This window comes from Silurus aristotelis, assembly GCF_946808225.1.
Source record: "Silurus aristotelis genome assembly, chromosome: 7".
Taxonomy (NCBI): domain Eukaryota; kingdom Metazoa; phylum Chordata; class Actinopteri; order Siluriformes; family Siluridae; genus Silurus; species Silurus aristotelis.
Window position 1 is genome coordinate 7,927,558 of NC_139580.1, and position 18,990 is coordinate 7,946,547.

Sequence of the window (18,990 nt, forward strand, 5' to 3'; positions counted from 1 at the left end):
TTTCAGGTCAATCTGTTGTAAAAAGTCTGTATAAGACCTTTTAGTAAAGTGCGCGGCTGTTTTGTCTGTACAGTCGGCTGCGGTATGTTGATCCAACGGCATGCCTTTGACTCTGACATATGCCTGAAAACATCCTGAGCAGTCAGGGGAGTTTGACAAGTGTGTTCAACGATATTCTCGCTCTTGCTTGCTATTCGTTTTTTTTTTCAGTGCCACGCGTCCAAGTGATATGGGAGAAGTGTGTGTACGACATTGTGTGAAAAGATTCTGTAGGTTGTGCACCGAGACAGCTGAGACAGTATGACCTGGACAAGAAGTCTGCCTTCAGTCTGGGCCTTCTGGACTTCTGGGCGAGAAGAAGATGGCAACTCAAGGACACTAGTATCCAACCTGCTTTATGAGGGCCAGAAGCCTAAAGATCATCCCAACAGGAAGTATGCGGGAAATGGTGTCAAGACGACAAAATACCACATCTGGTCCTTCATCCCTTTGAACCTGTGGGAACAATTCTTACGTGTTGCCAATTTTTATTTCGTGGGCTTGGCGGCACTGAACTTTGTCCCAGCGGTGAATGCTTTCCAGCCACAAGTGGCCATCATTCCCATCTGTGTCATTCTGGCTTTGACGGCCATCAAGGACGCTTGGGAAGATTTCAGACGCTACCAGAGCGATCGTCAGCTCAACAGCATGCCCTGCCACGTCTATAGCAGGTACAAAACGCCTCTCTGGTACATCTAATAGCTCATCGAACACCTGCTTTTTTAAACTCCCCGCTGCACTTATCCTCTGCACGAGTTTCATTTAATGTGGGTTTCTCCGATAAACATACGCAGGCTTTTAATAACCTTTTAAAGTGTGCGCCATCTCTGTCTCTCCAGCTCTATTTCAGTTTTCATTCCATCTCACAGCCTGTATGTGTGTGAGTGTGTGAGCGCTTCACTTCATCTGTGTGTTTCGAAACCCTATGGGAATTTTTGACCTAGAAATAAATTTTGTGTGGGAGGGTTTTTTTTTTTGTTTTTTTTTTCTCTTTTGACGAGGACAATGTCTTCGCATCCAACGTGTTCATGGTGCGAGTTCCAGTGAAATCCTCATGACAGTATTGCATCAGAGCTAAGACAGGGAATGCTGTTTAGATCTATTTTTAAAAGCCTGAATAGCCAGTGAAAATTAGGGAGTAATTCAGAATATATCAAAACGAGATGAAAGGGAAAGAGTGGATGAGAAAGAGAAAAGGAAAGAGAGAATGATAGAGAAAGTGAAAATGAAAAAAATTTGTGCTACATGCTTGTTTTTTTTTTAAGGTACCTCCCCTGATATAGTTTTTCTATTTTTTAAAAGTCACTCCAAATATATTGCTACATCCATTTTGGTGGTCTGGAGTATTTTCTGAGACTGTGCTCTATTTCCATATGGTCGATCCCAGGTGTGTCACACAAACACGGCCAGACAAACTGGCCTAAGCCAGCATGGAGCCGCATACTGACGTCCTGTTCTGACATGGTAGGTCTGTCTCGGGGGGGCGTTAAAAAAGGTGTTATTTGGTAGGAGAAATGCTGTTTTTAGTCTTCTCCGGATCCTGGAACATTTTCTCTCGTTTCCAGCTGTGATTAGACCCTGTGCCGGGCTTTAGATCACTAATCACTGTGCTTTGTGAGCCAGTTCCATTTCGAGAGTGTTCAGCATCTTAAAAACACCTTTTCTCAGTACAGTGAAGGCTATTGAGTCCACAATCTTTTACTGCCTTTACACATAGTCTTATAATTACATTTATCCGATTAGGGGTTTTGGACCTCAACAGTGACAGCTTGGTGCCACTGAGACCTCTCAATCAATAGCCCATAAACTTAACCACTAAACCATTACTGCCCCTAGGGGCAATGCAGGTAGTAAAGATTTGTCATACATCCTTTAGGAGTGATGTATTATCAGCAAAATAAATGCACAAAACACCAAGATTAAATAAATAAATAAATAAATAAATAAATAAATAAATAAATAAATAAATAAATAAAGGCAAATCAGTTTTGATTTGAATATCAGATCTCAATACCTCACTAATGAGCACTGCTATTTGTCTAGAAGTGTGTAATACTTATTAAAAAATGCTTACAAATTATTATATACTGATATGAATCCACATTTTGTAGTGTTACAATTGAGGATGGGGGATTCATACAGTTTAGATATACAGCAGTATAGATTCTTAAGGCAAATTGGTTGGACCGGAAATTATAAAAGGATTTTATAGCAGCTGTCGTAAACAAATCCAATAGCAATATTTACATTTTTTATTTGTATACAGTATATAATAATTTCAGCATATCGCACTATTTTGTGTGGATCCAATATTGATTCCATGTGGAAGACTGCAACACGCAGAAAAGTTCTTATTCCCTGTCATTATTATAATAATCTTAAGGCAGAGTATTTTAACCATAATCATTTAAACCATAAATAGAATGAAATCTAACATTACAATTTTGAATAGTCTAGTCTAACCCCTGTAAAAGCTGCTAAGCAAAACACAATGTAAGTATTTACATGACAGACATAATTACTTTCTTTTGTTATATATATATATATATATATATATATATATATATATATATATATATATATATATATATATATATATATATACACACACACATGTGGTATTAGTATGAGGTAGTGTAGAGACAAGTATAGACTATATGTGCAAAATATATGTATATATACAATTTATGTATTTTTTATTTTCTTTTTTACACATTTCACATTTACACACTTTTTTCACATTTAATTCTTTTTTTACTAAAGTATGGAATATTAATATATCAAATGATATGAACCATTTCACAGATGAGTCCAAAGTGTTAGTAGAGGTATAAAAATCTTAAGTGGATCTTAAAATTAAATGTACCATAATAATTGTACAGCAGAAGATTATAAGGTCTGTGTCTTCAAGCCTCAGCTTCAGCATATTTCCCCTGCACCTCAGTAACTACTGTCATATCGTGGTTTATTTTTACATACTAAACCACCGAGTCATGAACTCCAGGCGTAGTATTGACGCCACTTTGCTTCTGGTGTGAACCCCTAGCTGCAGTTTTGTATTTTCTTTATTTGACATTGGCATTTTGCCATGGTTTGTAATACCCATGATGTTGTTCACCATCTGGCTCTTAAGTGAATTGTCATATCTGCATCTGTACTAGCATAGTGTATAATTTTCCCAAAATGTACCCTTACTCCAAAATTAAATTCCAACTCACAGTATAATATCAGAGCTGGAAAGAAAGACTCTGCTAAACCCACTCTAAGGCTTTGTGTATGTGTACTTGAAAACAGGAATTTCTTAAATTATAAGGATTTTTCTTTACGTTTGACTCATTTTTATATAAAAACACCTTTTTTACATCACGCAAAGATTTTTAAAAATCTAAAATTCCCGGCGGCTTTGAAAAGGCTGATATGATAACGGGAACCTGTGCATGCCCGTTGTTGTATTGCTTATTCTGAAACTCTAATAACTCCTTTTTTATTATGGGTGTTTATTTTGTAATCTGTAATTTTCTTTTTAAAGTTCCGTTGAATTTTAGAAGCTTTGAGAATTTTGATTTCAAGTGTAGCGCAAGTTTCACTTCATCTTCAGTCCACACATATGAATACTCACCCTCTCTAACATACTCTATCTAATGCTAATGTAAATACACTCTTGTACATACTGTATAATACTGGTGCGAATGCTCACGCTCTTTGTCCAGTGCTAATGTGAATACTTACGATCTCTGACATACTATATCCAAAAATAGCGTAAATACTCACTCTCCTTAACATACAAAATGTCAAACTTGTGTGAATTCTCATGATCTCTGACATCCTGTATCTAAACTGGTATGTTTATGTGAACATGCATCAAGTTATTTGGAAAACATAATTTGTGTGGAAAAAAGGGGTGAAATTTTTTTTTTTTTTACATCTGATTGAGGTTTGAGACTCAAAATGATCTCAAATGTTCAGATATTTTATGGGTTGCTTAGTAGCTCCTGGTTCCATAACTTTAAATGACTGTATAAGACTATAGAAAGGAAAAAACTCACACGCCTGTGCTCATTTTAGTTCTCACTTTTCAGTGTTTTGTATTGCTTTAAAGCTTTATAATCACACTCTTGATGTCACCCAAAAGAGGATAAGTTCCCCTTTTGAGTCTGGTTCCTCTCAAAGTTTCTTCCTCATAACATCTAAGGGAGTTTTTCCTTGCCACAGTCGCCATGGCTGCTCATCAGGGATAAATACACATCGTTCACCTTATCTGTTGATTTCTGTAAAGCTGCTTTGAGACAATGCTCATTGTGAAAAGCGCTATAGAAATAAACTTGACTTGACTTGACTTGACTTGACTTGACTGACACATATACCCAACCTCAATCCAAATCTCAAGTGTTAACATATTTACACTATATGGACAAAAGTTTGTGGAAACCTGTTCATAAGATTCCAGTGATCTTTGTACATTCTATTTCATATTTAGTCTGTGTTTGCTATTATATAACCTTCACCCTTCTTGGAAGATGTTCCACTAGATTTTGGAGTGTGCTCGAAGAAATTTGTGCTCATTCAGCGACTAATGTGTTACTAAAGTCAAGTAGTGATGTAAAGTGAGGAGACCTGGTGTGCAGTCATTGTTTCAATTCATCCCACCGGTGATCAGTAGAGGTGAGATCAGAGCTCTATAACAGGCCCGCTCAAGATCTGCCACTCCAACCCATGTAAGGCACAGCTTTCTGGAGCTGGCTTTGTGCACAGGGACATTGTCATGCTAGAACAGGTTTTGGTTCTCTTAGTTTGAATGAAATTAAATATATAATGCTACTAAATCCAGAGACATACAAATGTGTGCCTCCAACTGTATGGTAAGAGTTTGGGTAAGAACCACAAATAGCTGAAAAAGTTAGATGTCCCAGACCTTTTGTGTATTTATAGTGTACATCAAGTTATTGAATGGGTTTTACCTGAGAACCATTAGAACACACTATGTAATAGCTTAGTTGTTGTTCCTTAAGATTAAGTTAATTTCCTATAGTAAAATGTATTTTTTGACACTTATTGCAAAAATTTCTGCAGAAACTTTAACTTTCTAGCCTTACTGATGCCTCATGATATGCACTTTGTTATGAATTGACTTCTTGTCTGCTGTAGTTGATTCTCTGAAAGCTCTGACTCATGCTGATGTACATTTTATTTCAGTGTGTGTTATTTCCTTAGCACTTACCCAACCCTGATCTGTTTTTTCAGTGTTAAACTTGTATACAAATGCACATTTTGAAGCCGATCATCAAGGTACGCATTATACGTAAAATTTTTTTTTACAAAACTCAGATCTCTCATAGGCTACAGGAAAGAATTTTTTTTAAAACATTTTTCAGAAATAACTGGATTTTCACCAGAGTTTGGTATAATTGTACACATCTACAGTATTAACACGAACATGAGGAATATTTGCGAGTGTGTTAGGTTTTATAATGATCTTTAGGCCTCTGAGTGCAGCTGTGCAGTTAAACACAATGTGAGAGGTGCTGCCTCACGACTCGAGCCAGCGACGGAAAATATTATTACTTTTTCTCACTTCTTATCTACTTATAGCCGAGTGCCTGAAATGGACAGCTGAGTCATCACAAACTGCAATTGCTTGTCATCGTCTTTTGAAGGAATTCTTATCACAGCCATAATCACATACACGCACGCACACGCACATACACACACATGCACGCTAATAAGAAAAGTGTTTCTAAACATCCACACCGGAGCTACCTCAGCTTTTTTTCAATTTAAAATGCCATATCTGTTTTTTTTTAGTGTACTGGTTGTAAGAGAAATGTTCAAGCAGCAAGTTGTAAGCTTCTAGAGATTGGATTGATAGTGTCACAACACTGTGAGAAAATTAATTAATCACAATTAAATTGACTTAAGTGTTTACACCAACATAATCTAATAAAGATTGTGGAAAAATGATAGTAGAGATCTCACCACAGCTGGAATCAAACAGATCTGGACAGATGAAAGGAGATTGACCATTTCCCAGTCTTTATCACATGCTATCCGAGGTGGTAACATTCCTAAATCCGGTCATGCGGAAAAACCTGTGATAAACGGTTCAATGTATGATACACTGTACATTATTTTAGGTATATATTTTACTTCAGTTTATAATTAATAATTATATTTTAATATATAAATGTCATTATTTCAACAAAAAAACTCCATTAAAACAATTTCCTATAAGTTTATTCTATCTGCTATCTGTGAGAGACCGGGAAAATCAGCCAAACTAATTATTTATGTGGCGAATGCAATTCCACGATAAACACAGGGGGCACGAGATTCAAGTGCTTGATTGTGGCTCCAGTGCCACACCATAATACATCGACCATGACCATAGGACTAGCAACCATGTAAAAGAAAATGAATTTAAAGAATATATGATTTATTCCATTCATTGAATTCTTACTGACTTTTTTCAACATCTACAATTAGGGTTAAGGGTTAGCAGAAAATCATCATGATTTTATAACGATTTTATAATTTACTCTTAATTCAGTTCGGACACTTATTCTTTATATTATTTCTGTCTAAAAACTGGAGCGAATCAACGATTTAGTCTTTTAATCCGTCCATCTTTCGCCTCTCTTTATCTCTACACATTGTTTAAACAGATCCAAATAATCAGCTTCTTCTGACAATACCATCATCAACACCATTGTGCTCATCCTCTAGCACATAACTGCATCATATAGCTGCATTGCATTGCATTGCATTGCATCCAGCAACTGCTGTTTTAACTATATAATGTTGGCAAGTGAATAAAGAAGAAAATTTTTTAGCAGATAAAAACTGCAATCTAATTGCTGTACCACATGTTGAAGATTGTTAAAATTAAACACCGTTGTAAATCTGTTAGCAATAACAATCTCACACTATCGCATCAAAATGGCAAAAACACAAAACCGAACAACTAATTAGCACCGGAATCATGAAACATTTCTAACTCTTTACAAATTTTAATCTGAAAATATTTTATGTGTTTCAGGATAGAGGTTTAATATATATACTGTATATATATATATATATATCAAATTATTATATATTTTTTTTAAATGCATTTTTCTCATGGCCAACAAGTAATATAGCCTTTATTCTAAAGTTTAAGTTGTGCAATAATGTATTTAGGTGTGTGTATATATATTTAGGCTAAATGAATACCCAGAATGCATTGTGTCATGCCTGTTTGCACATTTTTGCAATACTTTAGTTATTATACACCCCACCCTGGTTTGTTTTTAGAGCATACCAGTCAGCATTTCTGGATGTTTCTCTCTTTGCCAAGTTTAAACCCCATGGAATGTAGTGGAGTGGGTAAACCCAAAAGAGCAATTAAACATAATGTAAGATTTCTGACTGGTAATATGTGAAAGTGTTCTGTAACCCTATATACAGAATTCTAGCTGATAGACAGGTGTTCAAATACTTATGTGCAGCTGTATCATACAAATAAATAGTTTTAAAATCATACATTGTTATTTCTGAAATTATTTTTTTTAGATTATGTCTCTCACAGTGGACATGCACCTACGATGACAATTTCAGACCCCTCCATGATTTCTAAGTGGGAGAACTTGCAAAATAGCAGGGTGTTTAAATACTTATTTTCCTCACTGTATATATATACTGTTCATTTATTCATCCTTGATAACTGCCTGCTCTGAATTGTGATGGTTCGAAATTGATAAGAAAATGAAAGAAAAATACATTTACACACACTGCCAGAGAGATTTTCTACACACACATATGTCTAGTTGAGACCTGATGAATTTGGAGTGATATAGCTGAACTCCCAGATTTCCAACATTCACACATTCACACTGCTATCAGTTCTGCTTCCTGGATTTATTTTCAAGTGGTTTCCAGTGTTTCAAAGTACATAGTGTTAGTATTCATTGAAAAAGCCAGAAAACCCTCTTCAAGTCAAGTCAAGCCATATATATCACATTATTCATCCTTAAGGATTGTAAAATGAAATGAAATTCACTGGTACAGAACACATGAAACAACTTTCCGCTAAAAACAAGGTGCTACATAGAACAACATAGACCTAGCAAAAAAATGAGACCTACACAGAGGACTACATAAAATACATGTGTGTTAACAACACAACACAACACAACACAACACAACACAACACAACACGATAAGAACAATAGCACAGTGGATCTGATAAAAAATACAATGCCATTGTCCATATAATAATACATACTGTATCTGATACTTTAGGTTTAAATCTAATCCAATACAGATAGAGATATTTGGATTACTAAATATATATGTGCTATATGTGCATATATGCTATATGTGTTTATAATTGTATTTTCACATTGCTGATTGTCTAGTGCTAAAAAAAGACAGCTAAACCATCACAACCTGCAACTGCTCGTCTTCCTCCGGTGGAGTTCTTATCGCAAAAATAATCGCTTGCACCTAATCATGGAGTTGTGTTCAGTGTGTAAGAGAGGTGTCGAAGCAGCAGGTTTTCGTCTCAGGAGATCCGATTGATAGTGTCATCACACTGTGACAACAATAATTATTCTTCTTGACCTAAGTGCTGCTTCTGACACTATTGACGGTGTAATAAAGCGCATGGAAAATTACAGTAGACATTCAGGTACAGCTCTAAATTGGTTTCGTGATAACAACCTGCTGATGGGCAGGAAGTATAAGCAGAGAAACGGCCCAAACAAAACATCACAGGGGTTACGTGAAGGTAAATCCAATCTGTAGGTGTTCTGTGTATGGGTGTTTGAACTGTGATGTAAAGGGATGAAATTTCACAGAAGAATCTGAATTGCGTGCTTTTCAGGCTGCTGGATTAAAAATGATAATGATTTCAGATTGAACAGCAAAAACTGTTTTAGCTACCACGTTTGTTAACTTATTTGATGGAATATTCTTGGCAGAGGTGGGAAGTAATGAAGTACAAATACTTTGTTACTGTACTTAAGTAGATTTTTCTGGTATCAGTTCTTTACTTCACTATTTAATTTTCATACAACTTTTTACTTTTACTCATTACATTTTTACACAAATATCTGTACTTTCTACTTCTTACATTTTCAAAACAGACACATGACTTTAGTTTTAATCCAATTATTGACGTAGATCAATATCTACTACTGGTGTATCATTTCCTGGCTCTCACACACCACAGACGTAGACTAGTTTACAAAGCAAACAATGAGCAACAAAGAAGGCAACAAGAAGTTTGGGGTACACATAGATGAGACAGAGGGTCCTAGTAATGTAAACATGACTGGGAGCAGATACATTCCTGATCACCTGATCATCATCATCTTTTCTCTGCTTGTGTTCTATATGGTGAATGTTCAGCCTGGACACATCCTATTTCATATTTAGTCTGTGTTTGCTATTATATAACCTTTACCCTTCTTGGAAGCTGTTCCACTAGATTTTGGAGTGAGCTTGAAGAGATTTGTACTCATTCAGCGATCAAGTCAAGTAGTGATGTAAAGTGAGGAGACCTGGTGTGCAGTTAGCGTTCCAATTCATCCCACCGGTGATCAGTAGAGGTGAGATCAGAGCTCTATAGCAGGCCCGCTTAAGATCTTCTATTCCAACCCATGTAAGGCACAGCTTAATGGAGCTGGCTTTGTGCACAGGGACATTGTTATTCTAAAACAGGTTTTGATTCTCTTAGTTTGAATGAAGGGAATATATAATGCTACCAGAGACATACAACTGTGTGCCTCCAGCTGTATGATAACAGTTTGGGGAAGAAGCACAAATGGCTGGAAAAGTTAGATGTCCCAGACCTTTTGTGCAATTATAATGTACATCAAGTTAATGAATGGGTTCTACCTAACCATTAGAACACAAGGTTAAGTTAATTTCCTATAGTAAAATTAATTTTTTTACACGTCCACATTTATTGCAAAAATCTCTGCAAAAACTTTAACTTCTTGCCTTAATGATGCCTCATGATATGCACTTTTTTATGAATTGACTTTTTGTCTGCTGTAGTTGATTCTCTGAAAGCTCTGAGTCATGCTGATGTACGTTTTATTTCAGTGTGTGTTATTTACTTAGCATTTACCCAACCCTGATCTGTTCTTTCAGTGTTAAACTCGTATCCAAATGCACATTTTAAAGCCGATCTTAATGGTGAATGTTTAGCCTGGACACATTCATTAGGTAACAAAATTTAATTTTATTTATTTTTTGTATTATTATATATATTAGGGCTGCCAAAATTCAAACGCAAATTCTTTTTTAACTGCACTAAATTTTATTAACGTGCTATCAGTTTGACTATTTTTATCAAAAATATAAATACATAAATAAATAAGTCAATATAAAAGAGGCGAAATCAAAACCTTCAGCGCAACATACATTTATTTATGACGTCCTATCTTTACTCTGATATAAACTAAATAAATAAACTCCACCGAAAAATATTGTTAATCGGTAAACATTTGTTTAATTGCTGCGCCAAGTCTCAAATCAAAACCAAAATGCGCCATGATGCACACAATTTACCCTCTGGGGACAACAAACGCGCCGGGGCGTTTTGTGGCATTTTTCATCATTATCCCGAAAACGAACATAAATGACTGTCTTTTTTTGATCGTACATCTAAGAGCAATACATAATTAGAATCTGTAAAATATCTACTTTTATTTGTACACACATAATAATTACAAAACGCTGTGCTTTATTCAAATAAAACAAACAAACAGGGGGCGCTTTCTGCCGTCTGTGTCGTCTCCCTTCACAGACACACAAATAAAACAACCTGAGTCTCAGTAAATACTCGCCTCACAGACATAATAAATATACGTATAGGAAGTCTACTTTTAAATAAAAAAAAATTACATCAAATTCAAATATTCTCTGTTTATATAATCAGTATGAAAGTTAGAAGAGGTACAGTTGCTCCGGGATCACCTCATTAACAGTCCGTGTGGAAACATAGCAAAAGTTCTGTTTGGTGTCCTGATGATTTATGTCATTTAAAACACCATAATAACTTTAAAATGTTTACAATATTATTTTGTCTCCATGCTCTATGTTGAGTTTGGTTTTACTAATGATAAACATTTGCATAAAGCATCAATACTTGTCCATGTCCATGTTGATTAGAGTATTAAAAACATGAAGTATTAATATATGGTACATTTAGAACAGATAGAAATGTGCAATAATTTACGGTTATATTTTTTTAATCAATTGACAGCCCTAATATTAATATGACGTGACGTCCAGTTACCAGCGTGACACTAAAACAGGTGACTACTTTTTACTTAAAAACATGTCACAGCCCAAACTTCTTTACGTTAACTTGAGTAAAAAAGTATAGTCAGCACTTTAACTTTTACAACACTCTTTTAAAACATGAGTATCTGTACTTCTAATTAAGTGAAGGATGTGTGTATGTTTGATGTTTTTTTTTATTTTTACTGCTTAAAACACATTCATTTATCTGAAATGTTCTACTGTGTTATATATACTTGATTTACCTGGTGGAAAATATAACACCAAAGAATATAACACTTTACTTGGTCATATCTTTAAAATGCATGGCATCACTTTCAAAAATTATTCGGAAGATTCGATAATTGGTATTCGGCTTGTCAATCTCCACAGATAATCAGCATAGTCTTGAACCTTGAAAAAAGAAATGTCTAGCCTGTATTAGTGTCTGGCTTTTATTGTTACAATCAAAGATGTCTAAATGATTATTCTGCTTTTGTGTAAAGGAGAATCAGAGCACATTGTTGCTTTGCCTTTTGTGATTTTAATGTTTTGTTGTTGTTTTTACAGTATTTATTTATTTATTTATTTATTTATTTATTTATTTATTTATTTATTTATTTATTACTTAAACCCTTCTTATGGTGTGTTTTATATTGTATTTTTATATAGATTTTTACTTCTTTCCTGTCATTTGTACTGTATAGTCCAAATCTTTAACTCATATATTAAGTGTTGAATGTTAAGCAAAATATATTTAAAAAAAAAACTCAATCATCCATGCATACACAATGATGAGAAAGACGATGATAACAATTATTATTATTAATATTATTAGACATATTTGTTTAGTAGTAATTTTTGTTTAGTTTTTCAGCTTTTCATATTTCATTTTTTATCATAATGAATATTATTTCTTTTATGTCATCTACTATCTTATTGTATGTTGTTCTGCACTTAATCTTTTTTTTTAAATCATTTAATTACAAGGCATACATTGTATTTATACACTTGAGTGCCATTTTTAATAGGAATACCTGAGCTTGTAAGAGGAGCACTTTAAATGTAAGTACAGGTCAAGAGCTCCAGTTATTGTTCACATTAAACATCGGAATCAGTAAAATATGTCTTCTCAGTGTTGATTTACACTGTGAGATGGTTGTTAGTGCCAGTCTGGTTTGAGAGTTCAGAGACAGCTCATCTTCTGGAAGCCCTTTAGCAGTGTCTACAGTTCACTCAGAATGGTGTGTAAAACAAAAAACATCTAGTGAGCAGCAGATTTATGGGTGGAAATGAGAAAGTTAAGAGGAGAAAGGTGAGTGTTTTGACCTGCCTTGAGGCTATTATGAGCCTGATTATAAGCTACAACTACAGAAGACCGCATCAGGTTCTCCTTTCAACCAAAATAAAAGCTTCAACCCCCCCGCCAACCCCTAATTGTTCTGGTTTACCTGAACCTGCCCCTACTGTAGCCTCAGACCCATCTTCTACATTTTCTAAACATTACCTAGAGCTCTTGATCTATACAGAATGACGCTGCTGCCACGCTGATTAGATCATTTCTGATTGAAAAAGAACAAAAATTGTTAAAAGCAACAGTACAGGTGTTCCTATTAAAGTGGTGGGTGATTGTATATCCAAATTCTACAACTTTTACAAAAATTTTATAATAATTTTAAGTAAATTTGAGGCACAGTTTAATTAGTGAGTACTATTTTTTAATTATTGCAAATTTTTTTGTTTCATATTTTAGGAAGTAGAACTGCTTCGCAACTCAGGTTGCTGAATTATGATAAACTGAATTAAGTCTGAAACAAAATGTGGAAAGAAGACAAAAACAGAAGCTAATTACAACATATTAGGATAAGGATTACGGGTGAATTAAATTAAGAACGCCAGCAGTTAGGCAGACTTGGCAGAAAAAATGGACATCTTCGTTAGATTTTGCAGATTCCTCTGTCCGTCTTCAAAGCTTGAAGCGTTTTTTGGGGGGTAAAATTTGTGCATCTTATATGGACTGAGCCACTTGGATTACGTAACTAATCAGCTGCTTATCGCTGACTGTGCTTTAAATAGTTTTGAAGGTATTTGTTTTGAAAACAGGTAATCTGTCTATTGATCAGCAAAATACCTGCAGGCTTAGAGTTTACATGCCGCAATACTTAATTTACGAAACAGGGATTTCTTTCGGACATAACCGGTATGCCAAATATGAGGAAGCTGTTGTCTGGCAGGCTTTTTGTTTGGGGAGAGGCTGCTGTGGCATGCATGTAGGTGTCTCCTTCCTCGTCCTACGTGTCGGGCTGCATGCCTGATGAAACCTACCATCATCCAGGGTTTTGTGTCTTGCCTCTAAATATAGTGCATATTTTGATAAGGAGACTTACTGTCACACCGTCTCATCACACTCTGGAAAGGGGGAAAGGGGGGATTGAGGTGATAGTTTTTCTTCTAACTAGATTAGAGAGGATAAGTCAGGTCAGCTAATATGGTAAAGATGATCTTTTATTTATCTGTTTTTATTTCATTTTGTTTTTAATTGAATGTTGATTGAAACACAATCAGGGATCTGACCATTCAGGGAATTTAATTTACCTGCTGATTACTAAATGATGCAACATTATACTGTGTCAACAATAAGATATTTCATGATGAACCTTATCATGCCTGTAAAGAAATGGATAGAGTACTTTCTTGATCTTTGAGGGACTTTTTTGGTCACAGCAGCATACCTTTAAACTGTGATGATCACAAATGTTGAGTTCAGTAGCTCCTAGTTTTATAACCATAATGACTGTTTAAGACTGTAGAAAAAACATTACTTATAATCTTATACTCCAGTGCTCATGTTAGTTCTCACTCTCCAGTGTTCTGTATTGTTGAAAGATTTATGATCAAACTCTTGATGTCACCCAAATGAGGATGGGTTCCCCTTTTGAGTCTGGTTCCTCTCAAGGTTTCTTCCTCATAACATTTAAGGGAGTTTTTCCTTGCCACAGTCTTGCTTGCTCAGGCTTGCACAGGCTGCTCATCAGGGATAAATACACATCGTTCACCTTGATGTTGATTTCTGTAAAGCTGCTTTGAGACAATGTCTGTTGTGAAAAGCGCAATAGAAATAAACTTGACTTGACTTGACCTTTACAGAAATTACACATGATATTACAGGCTCCTAATGGGATAAGCCGAAGGAAAGTTATTACAGGCTCCAAACATTAAAAAGACAACCTTATTTGTAAGCAAATATGTTACCTGTAAGTGTAAGGGGTAGGATTACACAAAACTAAATGAACATTATTTTGGTTACTACTATATTACTGTGGGTTACAATTTCAAAATACAAAATCACTTACAATTATATATTAGCAACACTCGTTAAAGAAATGGGCCGATGAACTTTTTTTATTTCGTTATTCTGAGAATCAGCGAATATTGAACAAATAAATAAAGTAACTTACTAGTAGATTTCCCTTTGATTTATTTAATGTCTTGTGGGTACCTGCAGACATCTTTTCACCCAATGAAGTATCAGTGTTAATTAATTAATGTTGAGGAGCTTCAAAACAGGAAACAGTTAATAAATAAGTGAATAAATTAAGTGACGTTAAATTTCACATCAAATATTTTAATCATTACTATGATTTTAACTTTGGATACCATTAGACTGCATACAGTTGCTTCCACATGAGCAAAATCAATCAAATGGTGGCACAGGAGTGCATTTTGTTTCATTCTTGCTCATTGCCTGACTGATAATTTGTTGTTAAAACTGTTAAAAGCTTCAAATTTCACATTTTGCACTTGGCCTATTTTTTTCCAGGACTTTCTACCAAAAGTTGTAGCATAGTGTCTCATTAAACAAGACAAGATAAGATAAGAAAGCGAAATGTAATTTAGCGATTAAGTCTATGTGTAAACTTTGTGTTCTCTTCAGCGGCTTTGTATACATACAGTTTATACACACATACACATATAAAATGTGTGATTTAAAGACCTGCTAAAGAACAGATGATATTTATTATGTCCTGGCTCAAAAAACACAACATAAAAATGGTGTCTCAAAGGCTGATTTGCATATACATAATGATGAAACTAGTGTTATTCAAATTTTTCCTTCTTGAGGCAATATCAGATCTAAAAAAAAAAAAAAAAAGATTTAGCAAATGGCAAAATATTTTTTTCAAAATTGATTATGCATAAAATAATAGTCTTAATATTGGTATCATCCAATCATTTAAATCATTTGCAGTTCTGCTTATTTCTTTTACATTTCATTTGGCCACAGATTTGGCCCAAACTATTGCAAAAGACTTAGTCGAATATTTGTTGTAATTACTGTGCTGCCATCTTCTACTTGAAAAAGAGATTTGTATCTCGAATAAGGGTAAAAAAAAAAAAGATCACGTGCATAAACAAATGTGATGTTTCTGTTATCAACAAATTTTAGGTACAAAAATGAATTTTCAACATTGAGCTGTCAACAAGATCAACTTTATGGTTCAATGAAAACATATTTATTTTTAATATAAGCTCTAAATCAATCCAGGCACACAGTTTAATCCAGAGCAGGTTTTTGCACGATGGGGCTCCAGGTCACTAGCTGAGTGTCTGTCTGTCTTTTTCCAGGATCCAGCGAAGCTTTGTGGAGAAAAGATGGAAGGATGTACGGGTGGGGGATTTTGTCCGAGTGCTCTCCAATGAGATCATCCCAGCAGACATCTTGCTCCTGCACACGTCCAACCCTAATGGTGTGTGCCACATGGAGACGGCCAATCTGGATGGCGAGACCAATCTCAAGCAGAGGAAAGTGGTGCCTGGTTTCGCCAAACCGGTGAGGGTCTTTGTAAAAAAACATAGATTGTGTGCTTGCAAAATGGCTTCGTTAGTCAAACGCTTATACGTTACCCGAAACTAAGATGCCCTTTTAATAGAGGATTTCCATAGTCAAAAAGCTGATTTTGGGGGGAATATATTTGCTGTTCATTAAAATGTTTTGCTGTTAAACTCTTTTATTAAAGACTTATTATTAATTTATTTAATTACTATACAATTATTAAGTAATGACAAGTCTTCAGTTAGGGTAAAATATTTACGCCTAGGCCTGGACATGCTCCTGTGGGTTTAAGGGATTCATTAAAAAACATCTTATTCTGAAAGCCTGTAGGTAAATGACTAATATTTAACTACATCCTTTGTATGCTGTAGCATTGCACTTTCCCTTCACTGGAACTGAGACCCAAACCTGTTCCATACACCACAATGCCCCTATATAGAAAGCTAGCTTCATGAGATATGGTTTGCTAAGTTTGGAGGTAAGAACTGAAGTGTCCTACATAGAGCACTGACCTTAACCCCACTTAACACATTTGGGATGAACTTGATTATTGATTGTACCCCAGATCTCCTCTTTCAACATCAGTACCTGGCCTCATTAATGTTTATGTGGCTTAGATGATCAGAATCAGAATCAGATGATCAGAATCATTCCAGGATATAAAAAATTACCCAAAAATAACATCTTTGCATAGTTTACTATGATAATTATGAAACATTTAAACTGCACAGATTTTGGTCAGGATCAGTATGCTTTTGGTGTTCTTTCTTTTTTTACTAATAGGAGCTCAGGATTCTTGCTAAGTTCCTAATTTTAACTCCTTCTTGTAGTTTGCATTCTGTGCATACAACCTGTGCAAAGCAACGTGCTGTACATATTACTGAACCTACATCTATTACAGGTTGGCTGATGATGCACTTTGCACAAGAAAGTGTGGACTTTTTTGTTTTTCTTTTTTTTTTTCAGTTCCAAGTTTTTTAGAAAATCAGACATTAAAATTACACACATTGGCCAAATTATAAATTGTAGTACCTTATAATAAAGCCCTCTCAAATATAGTTAAAGATAGCTAAAAAATATCCCAGGTTGAGTTCATTTGGAAACCCATCACTGGGTCCAATATGGATTAACTCAGCATGGGTTGTTTTAACCCAGTATGTTGGCTGTTGGCTGGAAAATATCATAAAAAATAATTACATTCCCAAGCTATAGACACCAGCCCATAACTAGGTAACTGTTTAAATGTAAATCATTTAATCTAATCTTTCAAATTTTCTATGAACAACTTTTGTTGCCAGATCAGCTAGAATATTTTTTTTTTTTTGTCAGTGGTTAATATTGACAACCGAGCACTATACGGACAAAAGTATTGGGGCAGAATTTTTCCAGCATGTGGTTCTTCCCCACACTGATGTCACCAAGTTCAAAACACACAGTTGTATATGATGTCTTTGGATGTTGTAACGTTCATTCAGCATCATCTTCCTAAAAAAGTGGAGATTATTATAACAGAAATTAGGGCTAAATACAGCATGGGATGTTCAGAAAGAACATAGAAATTGTTGTTTAGGTGTCCACAAGCTTTTGTTTATATAATATCCGGTATGTCTGGTTAAAACTGACATAAGATTTCTGTTTTGATAAACTGGTACTTTGAGATGATTGTACATGAAAATGCTTCTTGTATCTTTTTTATTTTTTACTTCAGGCATGTTGTGGTTGTTTCCACAGGCACTGAAGACAATTTTAGAAAATAAGCCTTGATTTTCAGTCCAGCAGTATTTCCGATTATCAGACAAATTTACGTCACATTGACCCAGCAACATAACCAAGCATTATGAATGCACTTCTTGACCATTTGTTTGAATTGAACCTACAATGTAGGCTATTAGGTAGGTCTACGGTTATTTTGTAAGCCATCTTTTTATACAGTTTGTCAGCCTGCCATTGGATCCAGTAAAAAGCATTATGGCCCCCCAAAGAGAGGACCAATCCAGGAGTGGTATTTACATGGTAGTGGCATCTTACTAGTTGTAACATTATTTGGTAACACATGACTGCTGTGATTTTTGATATTGATATTGAGGGTCTATCAGCACAAATATCCAGTACTGGAGTATGGAGTATGACCATGGTACAAGGTGCATCAAGAAAACAGGCATATTTAATAAAAATGTTTACTAAATGTAGGATGATTTCTATTTATTCACAATGTTAGTTTGCTGCTTCTGTGTTTTAGAATTCATCATTTGAGCCGCTAAACTTCAACAGCACTGTGGTTTGCGAAAAGCCCAACATCGACCTGAACAATTTCAATGGCTTTCTGTAAGTATCCTAGAGACCCCTCTACAGTCAATTTCATGCATGATCAACCGCATCAGGCTTCAACTTCCTCTCTCAATTTGCCTGATCCATACCAATGAATGCTGTAAGAAATATTCAGTCTGTCTTTTCCGGACCACCCCATTTTCCCTAAAACGAAAGCAGAATATCGGTCATCACAATCACTGTCACATGATCCAGGAATGAACATCCAGGTATGTCCATAGATCTGAGGCAAGAAAAGTTTATATGTGTTGGTCAAACTCAGTTCCTGAAAGACTGATTTAGCTTTTTCTTTTAAATGAGCATTTTACTTTTGCTTAGATTGGAAAGAATTTCTTTACTGTGACTAATACTGGGGAAAAAACAGGTAATTCAGAAACCAATCACAATAAAGCATACACACTTTTGTAAGTAATACTGCAACAAATGGGTACAGGAACAATACTGAAACATTAAACACAGATGCAGCATCAACATTATTTGCACGGATGAGCCTTAAGAGTATCTGTAGTTACTACAGGGAGGTG

The 18,990-nt window shown here is 35.1% G+C and overlaps 1 protein-coding gene across 4 annotated transcripts in view; it reads left to right on the top strand.

The window, feature by feature from the left end:
- Window positions 1-203: 203 nt before the first annotated feature.
- The window catches only part of atp10b (ATPase phospholipid transporting 10B), a 40,366-nt gene continuing 21,579 nt past the window's right edge, over window positions 204-18,990 (top strand). For 2 of the 4 annotated variants that reach the window (XM_083546941.1, XM_083546944.1), the window contains exons 1-3: window positions 204-710; window positions 15,931-16,135; window positions 18,378-18,463. In XM_083546941.1, coding sequence (XP_083403067.1) covers window positions 301-710; window positions 15,931-16,135; window positions 18,378-18,463 — 701 coding nt within the window. In that variant the 5' untranslated portion in view covers window positions 204-300. Of the gene's footprint in view, window positions 711-1,440; window positions 1,504-13,672; window positions 13,741-15,930; window positions 16,136-18,377; window positions 18,464-18,990 lie in introns of those variants that run through there. The other 2 variants (XM_083546943.1, XM_083546942.1) reach the window with 2 other exon arrangements.